The sequence below is a fragment of the Ambystoma mexicanum genome, chromosome 12, assembly GCF_040938575.1.
Source record: "Ambystoma mexicanum isolate Mex_15411 chromosome 12, UKY_AmexF1_1, whole genome shotgun sequence".
NCBI classification, from domain to species: Eukaryota; Metazoa; Chordata; class Amphibia; order Caudata; family Ambystomatidae; genus Ambystoma; species Ambystoma mexicanum.
In genome coordinates, this window is record NC_090936.1 from 660,642,683 (window position 1) to 660,656,203 (window position 13,521).

Here is a 13,521-nt window from a genome sequence, read left to right on the forward strand (position 1 = left end):
GTTTCTCCCACTGTCTCACTAATTAATCTCCTAGTCCAGTTTCCTTGCAGTGCCGTGTGCAGCCAGACTACCAAACGTGGCAGAAGGGCGCTATAAAAAAAAAAACACATACATTATAATTTATGCATGAAACTATGCTTAAAAGCATTATGGTTTCACAACTATAACCCCCCTCTACGTCCTTTAATAAGTCACCCGACAGGAACGCGCACACAAAACACACAACCCTTTTTCTAGGCACTGAAAAAAAGGAGCCCAGAACAGTTGAAAGCACAATGTGATAAATAGACAAGGAATTTTGGAAGACCTAAACTATTGGAATTTAAACACCATGCACGCAAAAATATGGCGAGGTCTGAACTCCCCAAAAGTGCCAACATGCTCAAACTGTATGGAAACACCCAACCATCATTAAGTAGTCTTGACCAAAATTGTGAAAGTCTTTAAAATCTAAGCACCGGTCATCTTGTCCAATTGTCAACTTGTCTCCTCTCTCTCGGTCTCATCTGCTTGCTCCCTGCCCAGTGTCCTTACCTAGTGTTTGCCCCTTCCCACTCCCTTCCTCTTCTCTCCTCTCCTCTCCTTACCTACTCTATGGTGCTCTCTGTCTCTCCTATCTTTTCTAACTGCTTTTCTATTGACTATCCTGCTCTCCTCAGTAAATCTCTTAGGAAGAAGTTTAAAAAAAGACATTCTGGTCGCCAACCCAGGCCTCCCTATCGCGGACACCTATACCAGTGCCTCCAAAGGCAAACTTTCACTGACATCCTCTTCGTCATTCCCTCACCAGACTTATGGACTCTACATATGGTCTCTGTGCTGTCTCCCTTCTCGTCCTGAGTGATCACTTTCTCCTTTCCTCCCATCTCACCCTCTCTACCCCAAGCCAACTCCAGCAGTTCCACCTACCTACTCGGTTATCCATGAATCGTGTGTCAGTTGAGGCTTTCGCCGCCACTTTCTCACCTCCCCTCCCCCTTGGCTGACTCGCACCTTGACACAGCCCTTTCCATGCTCCACTCTGCTATATCTGATACTCTCGATGTTCTTGCCCCTGTCATGAGGATCCACTTGAAGCCCAAAGCCAAGTGCAACTCTTGGTACCACTCAGATCTCATCACCCTTAAACGCAAGTGCACGATGGCTGAGCGGAAATGGAGTGATTCTGGTACATGCTCTGACAAACTGGCCTGCCGCCTGCTCCAAAGGCAATACCGGCTCTCTGTCTGCATCAGGAAGAGAACCCACATCCCAGACCACGTCTCTGCAGCATCTAACAACTCGGCCCAACTCCCTGTCCTCTCCCCCTCATCCCTCTACTCCCTGCTCTTCCTCAGGCCCTTCTGCGGCCACCTCTCCTCCCTGCTTCTCTGCCTTTCCTCTGTTCTCCTCAGACAGGGTTTCTAGACAAGTATGGTCTATGAAAGTCTCATCAAAACTGGTCCACCCCTGTTCCTCCAAAACCATCAAGGACCACATTGACTCCCTGGCTCCTGCTCTGCGCCGATTTCTGCAACCACTCCTTTGCCACTGGAGTCTTCCCCTCCCCCTGAAGCACTCCCTTGTGCAGCCTCTTAAGAAACCTTCTGCCGAGCCTTCCTGCCCGGCTAACTATCGTCCAATCTCCATCACTCCTTTCCTGGGCAAAGTCCTGGAAAAGCTGTCCATCTCCCAACTTAATCTTCACACTGAATCTGTTGGTTGTCTCCATGACCATCAATCGGACTTCAGAGCTCCCAGAAGCACAGACACTGCTCTCCTGAACATCCATCAAGACCTGCTCTCCAACCTTGATTCCAACACCCCCTGTGTCCTCATCTTACTTGATCTCGCTTCTGCCTTTGACACGGTGAAACATGCCATCCTGCTCAACCGTCTCTGTGATAAACTCGGTATCACCGATCAGGCCCTGGCTTGGCTGACCTCCTTCCTCTCCGATCGACCCTCCCAGGTCCAACTTGGGTCCTTTCCCTCCTCTATCTCTACCTGTGGTGTTCCCCAGTGGTCTAACTTCTCTCCCTGGCTGTTCAACCAATAAGTGCCCACTGCATTGACGCTCTCTGCCCCAACTTTCAGTGCTATGTGGATGACACTCGACTCATCTTCAGGCTCCCTTCTGCCACCTCTTCTCCTTCTCTCATCTCTGACTGTCTTTCCACCATCTAGGAGTGGTGTGCCGCCAATGATCTCTGCCTAAATGCCAGTAAGACCGAGATTCTCCTCATCAGCACACTTTCTCCCTCCTTTCCTGTTACTCTTTGGCCTGCCTCTCTTGGCCCTCTTCCTGCTCCCCCCTGTGAGGCTAAAAACCTTGGGGTCATCTTCGACTCCACACTTTCCTTCTATCCTCACATCTCTGAGGCCTTTAAGAAGTCAGTCACACTACCAGCTGCACCTCCTCAGAGGTATTCTTCCCTTCCGTTCCTTCCCCCAGAAGCTAAATGCAACAGCCTCTTTCTAAATCTGCCTGCTTCTACTCTCCGCCCTCTGTAACTCATCCAAAACAGGACTGCGAGACTTGTCCTTGGCCTCAATATCTCCAGGAACGGATTCTCTGCACTGGCTCCCATTCGCGGTGAGGATTACGTTCAAAACCACCTGCATTGTCCACAAGGCCTTCTGGGGCCTGTGACCTCAATACCTTCAACTCTCTCTTCCTAAATATCTTCCCTCTCCAGCTTCACTCATCCACCTCCAAATCCCTCAGGGTCAGTCGCTTCTCCAAACAGCAAGTTGGTGGTAGAACTTTCTTCTTTATTTATTTATTTTGCATTTTTAAGCGCTCACACAGCCCACGGGCATCGAGGCGCTTTTCGAGTTGTGGAATTGTTTTTTTTTGTCTTAGTTGCGTATTTATAACAAGCTTAAATACCCAGAGGTTTCTAAGCGCAGACCCGGGGATCGAACCTGTGTTGCTTCGTTTCGTCTTGCTCCCAAGGGGTGCACATTGCCGCTGAGCTATCCTCCCAGGACGTTCTGCTGGGGCCTCCCTCTGGAATAGCCTTCCTACCTCTCTGAAACTTGAGGAGAACCATCTCCAGGTTCCGGAAGCACCTCAAGACCTTCCTCTTTGCCTCTGCTTTCTCTCCTCCTCTCCCCTGCTGATCTCCTGGCTGAATCTGAAACTGCATTGGTAACCTGGCTACCCTCTGATCTCGGGCCCAGGTCCCCTCCCTGCACACCTGCACTGCCCCCTGGCAACCCTTGCACTCAGGGACTGCTTTGTATCCTTACAGCCCCCTACTAGCTCTTGACACCTGATGTCTGCACTTACCCTTGCACTTGCCACCAGCTGGCCACATTTTTATTTATCTTACTGTTATCCTATGTACTGCACTGTCCCCTCCCCTTTGCCCCCGCACTTTTCCCCTTCCCCCCTCCCCTGCACTTGTGCAATCTCAATTTCACCTGGCCTAGTAGGATAGTTGTCTCCGTCTTCCCTCCGTTTCCCCTCCCTTGCCTCGTCACGTCTTGAAACACTTGTATATAGGCGTGTTATAAATGCCATATCAAAACTGCACGAGGGTAAACATTCCAATTATTGGCATGCATGAAAGGCTCTTAAGAGAACTGTAAATGCTTGCAAGTCCATACAAACCAGCGCACGTGACTGTAAACCCCGATTGAAATTCACACTCCTAGTGGTACAACACCTTCTTCCACTTTCCACCCATATCCTCATTTCCACCCATATCCTCAGTTAATATTACCAATGAATTGGAACTGTTCATGGAAATGCAATGCCTTTTGAATAATTTTGGAATGCAAATTTGGATAAGGAACTCAATTAAAACAATGCATTGTGAATAATTTTGGAATACAATTTCAGAATAGGAACTCATTGACAATATTTTTAATTTTTGTACAACCGTGATTTGATTAAGAACCAGTATTGTTCTGTTTGGTGAGGAGGTCGTCCAGGTAAACTGAAGGGGCAGCTGTGCACGATCCAGTAGACTGAAAGTCTTATGTTGGGGCCCATTTGTCCTTGAGGCAAGTAACCATGTGCCCTACATGGGCGAAATTGTTTTTAGAGACTATTATGGAAGGCATAGACTGTGCTCCTATCCTGGGGGACATACGCCTTCAGGTGAAATTCTTGTTGGACCTGACTTTTGATGGGGTGCATGCCCCATCTCGGACTAGGGTGCAATGGTTGAGGCAGGCCTCCTCATCATCTCAGGGTTGGCACTCTCAGGGTCTCAGAAGGCAACCGCTTTGAAACTGCCTGAAGGAGGCGCAGATTTGGTGACTTATTGGAGGACAAAATGCATATGGTCTTAAGCTGGACAAGCATGTGTATAAGCTCAATGGAAGCCTGTGGCGTCATATCAATCTATGCGCACACTGTGTCACAAGACAACTGTGAAGCCTCTACCTTCCTCATGGGCAAAGAGCAGGCAGAAGGTGAAAGAGAGGTTTGTTTGAAATCTTGCTCGCATCTGTCCATATCATGTTGGGTAGAAGCCTGTGGGGGCTGGCTGCATTTTCATTAGCAATTGGGAGAGCTGGTCATGCAATCCAATGGCCAATCAGGTGGTCTGACTGGGATACAAGCTAGCGTTCCATACGACTCCCCTTCAGTCAGGGTTTATCACAATTCTATAGCTGAAAGGTGAGCTCAAGAGTTTGGCTATTCGTTGGGGATCCAGGATTTGTTGCAGACAAAGGGAGAGAACCCAAGGGCTGTGTGGGTCTAGCGCTCTACTCCATTGTCTTTCTAGGCCCTAGGGTGTAAGGCAAATTGCAGTTGGTGCTTGACTTGAAAATTCTCCATCCATACATGGCCAGACACAGATTCAGGATGAATACATTGGTTCAGTGGGTGGACCTTTTAGCCTCCATCAACCTGCAGGATACGTAATATCCCCGTCAGGTCGTCACATCGACAGTTCGTAATGTTTGCAGTGGAGAGGCACTATTTTCAATTCAGGGTTCTCAAATTTGGATTGCAAAAAGCCGCTAGGACGCTTAAGAAAGTGTTTGCTCCACTGGTGGCTTCGTAACACCTTAAGGGGGTTGAGGTTTTTCTCTACCTGGATGATTTGCTCGTGAAGGCATCTTAGTTAGATGAGTACATACATTTTACGTACTCTTGTCTGTCTCGCCTAGGGTTTCCAGTCAATTGGGAATAATCAGACAGCTCTCCATCACGGGACGGACAGTTGGGGTGGATGTTGCTCCTGAAGAACTGGGCAGTGCATCTGGTGTCAGCTAGGTTGCTGCTTCGGGCACAGGTGTATATGGTGTAATGTGTGCTTGTAGTTCAATGGGCAAAATTGTACCCGAGGTCTTTGTTGCCCCACTTACATCAGCATTGGTGTCTGGCCTCCCTGAAACTCGAGTCTGTTGCCAGTGAACATTGTGCTGAATGACCACTTTCATTGGTGGCTGAACACGGGCATACTGAGAAAAAAAACTGTCTTCCTGATGCAATCAGTGCAGATTAATCTCATTACTGATTATAGTGGCATAGGGTGGGCTTCAACTATGAGGGATCTCACACATCTGGAGAAGTGGACTGATCAGGAAACCATGCTTTTCTCCAACTGCAGGGAGGTGCAGCGCCTCTACAGCACTGGTTATATTTACTAGCTGGGTACTGGGCCACTCAGCATTGACACAGACGGGCAAAACTACAGCGGTACCCTATGACAATAGGCAGGGGGCCACTCGGTCAAGGTGGCTGAGAAGCTGGCCAAGCTCTTAGGGGAATGAGGAAAGCTGCATCTGGTGTCTCTCAGGGTGGTGCACATCAGGGGAGTGGACAGCGGGTCTGCAGAACGACGCATAGCTCTCAACTCACACGCTTTTGGCGGGTGTCACCCGCCTTGGAAACAGCAGACTCACCCGCCAAGCCTCTGACACGCCCATTCATTTCAATGGACCTCTCACCCGCCAAACACAAAATCGGGTGATTTCACCTGCCTTTGCATCGCAAATGGTTGAGAGCTATGCCGACTCAATCAGGTGTTTGCTTTCTACCAGGAAAGGCTGTACATGGATCTCTGCCACTGAGTGCTGAGGAGTGAATGCACTGCCCATGGTTTTAGCCAGGGGACCTCTTGTATCCATTTGATCTGATTCCTAGGAATACTCAGCGAAGGCAGATCAGAGATGATTCTGGTGGTGCCCTACTGGCCCAAAAGAGTCAGGCTTCCTCTTTGGGACACACTAGCAATTGCACTAGTGTGGATCCTTCCAAAGTACCCATATCCACTGAGGTCATCGGGAGGGATCAGGGTAAGTCCCGGGGGCAATGGTTGGTTTTCAAATTGAGTGGAGGGGTTGAATCGGCTAGCCCCTAAATCATCATGGTAGTCATAGGAAATATGTTGTGTACAGTGGATCATGAGAACGGGGTGCATGATGTGTGACATTCCGGCTGTGTCGGAATTCCTATAGGAAGGATTCAAAAATGTTGGTACATCTCTATTCTGAAGGCATTTTGGGACCCTTATGGGGTGTCCTTTGCTGTGATTTGATCTCTGGGCCTTTGGCGTATTCAGGGGCTCTCCCTTGGGATCTTTTGTTGGTGTTGAAACTGATGCAGGGTCTATACATTTAAAATGTGGCTGTCATACTGTATTAGAGTAACTTCATGACATTGCTTTTAATTCATTGTGGTTTACAGCACTGAAGTATGTTATCAGTTTGCACTTCATCAACTAATGAAAATAAAAAATATATTTTTAAAAATAGACATTTCCAGTTCTGTTACGTGGAGAGTGGAGTGTCACCTGATGACAAGAAGTTGCAATGTGTGCAAGGCTTCACTTCCCCGCAACCAGGAACCATTCTGTACTAGCGTGCTCTTTGTAACAACGTATGGATAATATGGAAAGGAGCTCATTTTACAAAAAAGGGGGGCAGAAAACCGCATTTGACAAGTTTCACTGTTTTTTAGGGATTCTCACTAACAACGTTAGTTAAATATTGCGAGTTTCCACTTTCTTCCTGGTAAAATTATTCCTCCTCTGCAAGACAACTGAATAGTTAGAAATCCTGTGACTTTCCCACCTCATCACCTATGTGGCCGTGGGCATGCGTTTCGTGTTTAGGTGGGAGTGTTAGATGCTGCAGGACATACGTTTTGCCTCCCCTGCACTCACCATCCTGCAGCATCTCCAGAGCCGCTCTTACAGCATCGCTGTCACCTGCCATGTTGGCCACCTAGATCCGCCGGTCTCGCTGCCAAATCCCAACCTGAAAACAAGCGCAATTTCCTGTGAAGGGTTGGCCGATACAAACTCTTACCCACATAACAACGTGAACATGTTAAGCAAGCAGAAGAGTACCAAACGATGGCATTAGTTACCGTGCACATACTTAATGTACAGGCGCACCAGAACCAGGCACCACCTCATTTATGCCAACAAGCAGGCCCCTCAGAAGAAATCCCTAAATGTCACTTCAAAGTTGAGTATGTTCATTGTACTTTGCCTTGACCATCCTTCATTGTGGGACGCTTTTCTGCCGCACTGTTGAACAACAAACATGGCAGGATGAATAGCTGAAAAGGAGAGTGATCGGTCTAGCCTACTCTTTCTCATTTCATCAAAGTGCAATGTCTGTACTATATGTGTAGTATTCATTTGGGGGCATTTTAAAGTCAATGCTTAATTGCCTAGATGTGCCAATGGCGAAAAATGTAATTGTTCGGCATCTTAAACTAATAAAATTGTTCAGTAAATATGCTTTGCATTGTATAATTTAGGCACCGGAAAACGTGGCTTAAAAAATGATGAATAACTCTCTTTAAAGACAATTTTCTTTCCTGACACGCTGAAAATCCTCTTGTTCGTCGGGAGATTCATAGCAAGGAGGCTAGCCTAAAGTGTGCAATGGTGTACTGATATTGCAAGATGGGCGCGTCATTTTCCACGCCGACACATTCATCTGTGTCTGGCGTGTGTTCCGTGATTGGACGCAGGGATACAGAGCACACTTCCCTAAGCATTCAGTCCTCAAACCATAAGGCTAATGAACTTTCTTTGACGTGAGAACAGACTAAGTTTAACAGCTTAGCAGGAGCCACGGATGCGAAGGTATGGGATGCTTTGTAAAAGAACGCCTGTAGAATGAACAGAAAAAAAGATGTGTACTGCTGATTGTTCTGTGAAGTCATTTTTGATATCGAAATAAAATGAACGGCACATGTAGTACATAGGCGAGCCAGTCCTGTATGTTGGGAGGTATCAATTCGTTGTGGGGAAAATGGCAAAGTTGCACCGTGCTCCCTCCCTCCTGCAAGATAAGTGCTCATGTCCTGTGTATTTAATTTGAGGTACACACGTCTCTCGTAAAAATCCCCCTCCTGTCAAAAATGTACCTAAAATGTTTGTCTAAATTAAACCGTCCTTTTCTTGCCATATCTAAATATTGCATGTTGAAATGAGATGGAGCCACGTAATGGCTTTGTAGATCTGAAGATGCATGCTTTAAATATCTGGCGAGGAGCTTTTATTTATTTTTATTTATTTATTTGCATTTGTATAGCGCGCATCGGCCCTAGGGCATTGTGGCGTTTTTAAGGATGCTTGCTTAGACAAAGAGCATAGCTTGAAGGGTTACAAGAGCATACAGCAGTTTAGACATACATTTCAGTTACGGATTGGGCAATTAACATGGAGGAATCCACAGGTCAGGTAAGGTATGTCTGAAGTGTCTAAGGTGGCTGGCCTAGTGGAGTAGTTGAGTTTTCAGAAACTTGCGTGAGGTCTCTTTCCTGAGTGTTGGTGGTAGTGCATTCCAATTTTTTGGTGCCGAGACTGCAAAGCTGGCGCCTCCAGCTTTGGCTCTTTTAAAGGTTGGGATGGCGAGCAGGTTGCAGTGTTGGGTGCGTGTAGGTCTTTCTGAAGTGGCGCGGTGAATGTTTTCTGAGAGGTACGGAGGTGCTATGTTTGCTAGGCAGGCGTGTGTAATGATGCGCTCTCTGACTGGAAGCCAATGGGCGTCTTTCCGGGCTTGGGAGATGTGCTCCCTTTTTGGAATGCTGAGGGCTGCCCCGAGGGTGTTGTTTTGAGTGGTTTGGAGTTTCTTTAAGTTCTTGGCTGAGGTGCCTAAGAAGAGGACATTGCAGTAGTCCAATCTAGCCCCTACTGTGGCTCTAGCTATGGACAGGCAGTTTTGAGGTGAAAGATAATGTTTGACAGCATTTATGATTTTGGTAGAGCTGCCGAAGATGTGATGGCGCTGACTTGTTGTGACATGGATAGGGTGGAGTCTATGTGTACTCCCAGTGTTTTGGCTGTTTTTGATGTGGTGATGGGAGTGTTGTCTATGATCGAGGAGGAGTGTTTGCTGTCCAATTAATTGAGTGTTTGTTTGGTACCTACTATGAGTATTTCAGTCAGGCCTGGATGATGGCATAGATCTCACTTAGCTTGGCAGTGTCCTGTTCATAGGAGCCTGTGTTTGGGAGTAGTACTTGCGTATCATCGGCATAATTGGTTAATTATGCCGTGATCATCGAGGTCGTTGAAGAGAGGGAGGGTAAAAATGTTGTAGAGAGTAGGTGACGTGCAGGAACCCTGCAGAACTCCACAATGGATGGGTGTGGGGGTGACGCATGCTTGGTCTGAGAATACCCTCATTAGCCTTCCCTCAAGGAAGGAGGTGATCCATGTGGTAGCTTGCTGTGAGAAGTGAGCTTCCTTCTTGAGGTGTCTGCATAGGGTCATGTGATCTACCAGATCGAAGGCTGCAGATAGGTCCAGCAGCAAGAGTATCATCACCCCTTATAGATAAGTACTTCAGTCTTTAACACAAAGTATACTTCAGTAAACTGAAATGGGCGTGTACATAAGTTACTTTAGTAAAGGCTTTAGTTTATACTACTAAATGCACCATGAAAAGTGTGCTACATGTTTGGTTATGTACTCCCATATACGCCACTGTAAATACTCATTTATCTGCAAATAGCTCCATTATACTAAAGATGCTGATAATACTGTACTAAATACTGCACTTGTTAATACAGCATGCATTCAAGCACGTTTCTACAGCAATTCCAAGCAAACTTTTGAACAGTATCATAATTTTTTTGTCCGTTCTCATTTTGCACAACACCGCATTAGCCAAAGACTACATCAGTGAGCAAACAAAGAAGCACTGTGTCCTGTTCGTCCGTAATGTTGGGATGTTGATACTATGCTATGGGAAATATAAAACGTATAGGTTGGTCATTCAGATTTTCCTTACATACGTTATAGTAAGTCATAATTCTATTAAAGACACAGAGATGAAGGATTATGCTTTTCTCACAACTTTACTGTTTGAGCAGCATCATTAAACAACAATAACAATAACTCAGAAAGCGAAAAAAACGAGTCCCCACAGTTTAGAGTCTTTGTGTAGTTCCTCTGTTATTGGACTTTAAAACACATGTGCCATTAACTACCAATCATCATAGTCCATGGTCCATCCCTATAAATCCAGTCCACCATGTAGTTTCCTCCTCTTTCTTTGTCTGGTCTCTTGTAAACTGTAGCATCCCAACCATGCTGTAAACTGTTCCCTTATCCTGACCTCATGATTCCGTTGATTATTATCCACCATAGAACCTGAAACACAAATCATATTTCAGATTTCTGGCCCCAGGGTGGGTAATCGACATGATTAAAGGAATGGTTCGGTCAAAATTTTTTATTGCCCCTATGGGTCAGCCATGTGTTTTTAAGCCTAAATCGCTCGATTTTAGAAAAATTTCCTATGGACCTTACCTGAGTTTTCCTCCATTAAACGCACGCGAAAACAGGCACCAGGGAGCTGCCATTTTGTGATAATCCTATAATTTCCCCCATCGCCCTGGCTGATCTGCTTTTGCGGCACTAAATCATATCCCCGCCCCTGAGCCTGTCATCAGCAGACCCGTACCGCCCATTTCACAACGCCATGACATGTCGCCATGGAAATGTCAGGACGCCTCTTTCCCCAATAAGTATAAACGGACCGTTTCACAACACACAGCAGCAGATTTCCGATTCCATTCCTCTCTCTGTGCTACATTGAGTATTCTGTGACTCGTTTCTGTGCTCTGGTCAGCTACCTTCGTTGCTTGTAACCCGTGTTGAACAGATACCAGTACCACTGCTATCAATTATTTTAGTTTGTTTAACACACAATGGATACAATAATGCCCTACATGTACGAGCCCGAGTATACCGAGGAGGAACTACTGGATAGGGAAACGCGCGAAAACGATGGGTCTTTGGACGGCAGTTGGGAGGACGATTCAACAGTTGAAGAGCCTGGACATAGTCGCATGGACGGTGTTTCCACCTGGTGCACATGCAATCAGTGCGAGCTAATGCCAACCGAGGACGAGAACTGCTGCTGCTGTGAAAACTCAGGATGCGTGGCCTACATTTCGGAAGGCGAGCCACGACCGCAATGCATCACCGAGCTGCCAGACTTCAGGGCAGCCTGCCTCACACAGTCCGTGTTGAGGATAATGATGGTGCTTATGCGCGAACTTCGCGCAACTGTTCGTCCTCGTAATCCGAGTAACGAGTAAGTATACTCTGCTTGTGATGCCACTCCTATTTCATGGTCTTCTAATATATCCAAAATTACATATACATATCATTGTAACACATGAAAGTCATTCAGTAGTGTGCAGTGTCTAGATAGCATTTGTCCGAGCAGAATGCCATTAGTTACAAGAATTGTCATTGACAACAAACGTTTATTAAACTTATCTTGGTCATTTAAAAACAGTTTGTTTCATTCCTTTTCTGTTCTGATCTTGATGGTCGTGCAGATTAATGTACCTCCGTCCCCAAGTACCGCACAGGCAGAAATGATACACTGCCTGGCAATCTTTGAGGCCACAGGTGTCTTGAGCCGTCAATCAGGTAGCAGGAATGCCAGAAGGACCCCCTGACCAGTGTAAGGCAATGGGTGAGGGTTAAATAGGAGCAGTGCGGATGGTACAGGTAACAATCAGTAGTAACAAGGCTTAACCAAGTGTGCTGTAGGCAGTACCCTAAGCGTGGCGAGGACAACAGTCTGGTGATGGTGATAGAAGAGACGTTCTGCACGGCTCGTGGGTGTGTCACACCTGGGTCTGATGTGATGGACCAGCAAGGCAAAGGAAGTCGAAAACAAGTTCCAAGATTCAAGGTTCAAAGGGGTTGATCAAAGGCAGTCCGAGAGAGAGTGTTCCAAGGACGAGGAGCCGGGGGAAACAAGGCGGGGATCCAAGAGGCAGAAATCCAAGGAGCAGGCAAGACAAGTCCGTTAAGCAGTCCGAGGTCGCAAGGTCCGTGATCAAAAAAGGTAAACCAGAAGCGCTAAACAATCCTCAAGAGATCAGCTGTGAAGCGCTGCACCCGTGTTGTCAGGATGCTTTTGAACTCATTAGGCAGTCACATGATGTGTCCCACGGACGTGCGGGGCGTGATGTGATCACGTGGTCACGAGACGACGGATGTTCGGGGTTGCTATGGGAGTCCAGCCGTGCCCAGCCGTGAGTGCGCTTCCATGGCAACTGCCAGCGAAACGAAGGACGGTAGACGCCGGGGCTGCAGGCTGGTGTCCTCCCACGCTGGGCGAACTGCCGGTTCCCTCTGTGTGCAGGGACTGCTCTTGCGGGTAGGTGTGGTGCGGGGCGTGTGATCGTGTGATTCCTGGTAGGGCGAGCAACGGGAGACGTGACATTTTCACAGGTGGTACAGGCTGGTGGCCTATCGTTCCTTTACATGGTGGCTTCACGGGAGGCTTGGACACTGCGTTCGAAGAGTGATACCCGCCTGTGCCGTTCGTGCCATAAGATAAAAATTCCCAAGTGACAGCGGTCAGTACAGGGGTTTTCTCTCGCTGTGCTGCAACCTGAACTGTACAATGTGTAAAGTTTTGTATTTTTGTGTCATCAAAATAAGCTACAAAATAAAACACCACATATATTTTAACAACGGTTGTTTCGATTTTTTTTTTTTAATCAATCAAGTGTGTCTCCATTCAAGGATGGACGTCAGACACCTGTGCTCGGAATGGGTGAAGTTCGGGTCGCTGTGAAGCGGGGTGGTCACTATCTAAGCTAACATAATATATTATCAATAATGCATGCACTAAATAACACTTGTTCAAAGTCTTTCAGTCGGTTATGTCTCTATAAAAGTCACACATATATCAATACTATCAGTTAACATTGGATTATATAGGCCTTAGGTCAAGGATCTTGACCACTATAATACACTGTTTGAAGTGTGGGCCTGTGCTCACAAGAATCTCCGATATGTGGCATTTGTTATTGATAGGCAACGATATACTGCAGTAGGGGTCTAATGTTAGTTGGGGATCTGCTAGGTGGGCGTCATGGCGTGGTCAGTGGTTTGGCACATGAAGAGAATACCTTGCAGGGACACAGGGTCAGAATGGCAGTAACTTTCCACTGGCGAGGGTGCGTGGGCAAGGACACGTTTGTGGAGATGAACAAGCCATGTGCTTGGTTCATGCCGGTTCACATGCAGGACCGTGATCTCAGAGAGTGATGTTAGATTTATTAGCTGTTCCAAA

The 13,521-nt window shown here is 46.9% G+C and overlaps 2 protein-coding genes across 2 annotated transcripts in view; one reads left to right on the forward strand and one right to left on the reverse strand.

Moving 5' to 3' along the window:
• COG5 (component of oligomeric golgi complex 5) overlaps nt 1–7,306 on the reverse strand; it is a 2,640,594-nt gene extending 2,633,288 nt beyond the window's left edge. Inside the window, exon 1 of the mRNA XM_069629143.1 lies at nt 7,113–7,306. Coding sequence (XP_069485244.1) covers nt 7,113–7,164 — 52 coding nt within the window. The 5' untranslated portion in view covers nt 7,165–7,306. The remainder of the gene's footprint in view (nt 1–7,112) is intronic.
• A 622-nt stretch (nt 7,307–7,928) lies between these two features.
• The window catches only part of DUS4L (dihydrouridine synthase 4 like), a 290,584-nt gene continuing 284,991 nt past the window's right edge, over nt 7,929–13,521 (forward strand). The window contains exon 1 of the mRNA XM_069629144.1: nt 7,929–8,048. The gene's annotated coding sequence lies outside the window, so the exon portion shown is untranslated. The remainder of the gene's footprint in view (nt 8,049–13,521) is intronic.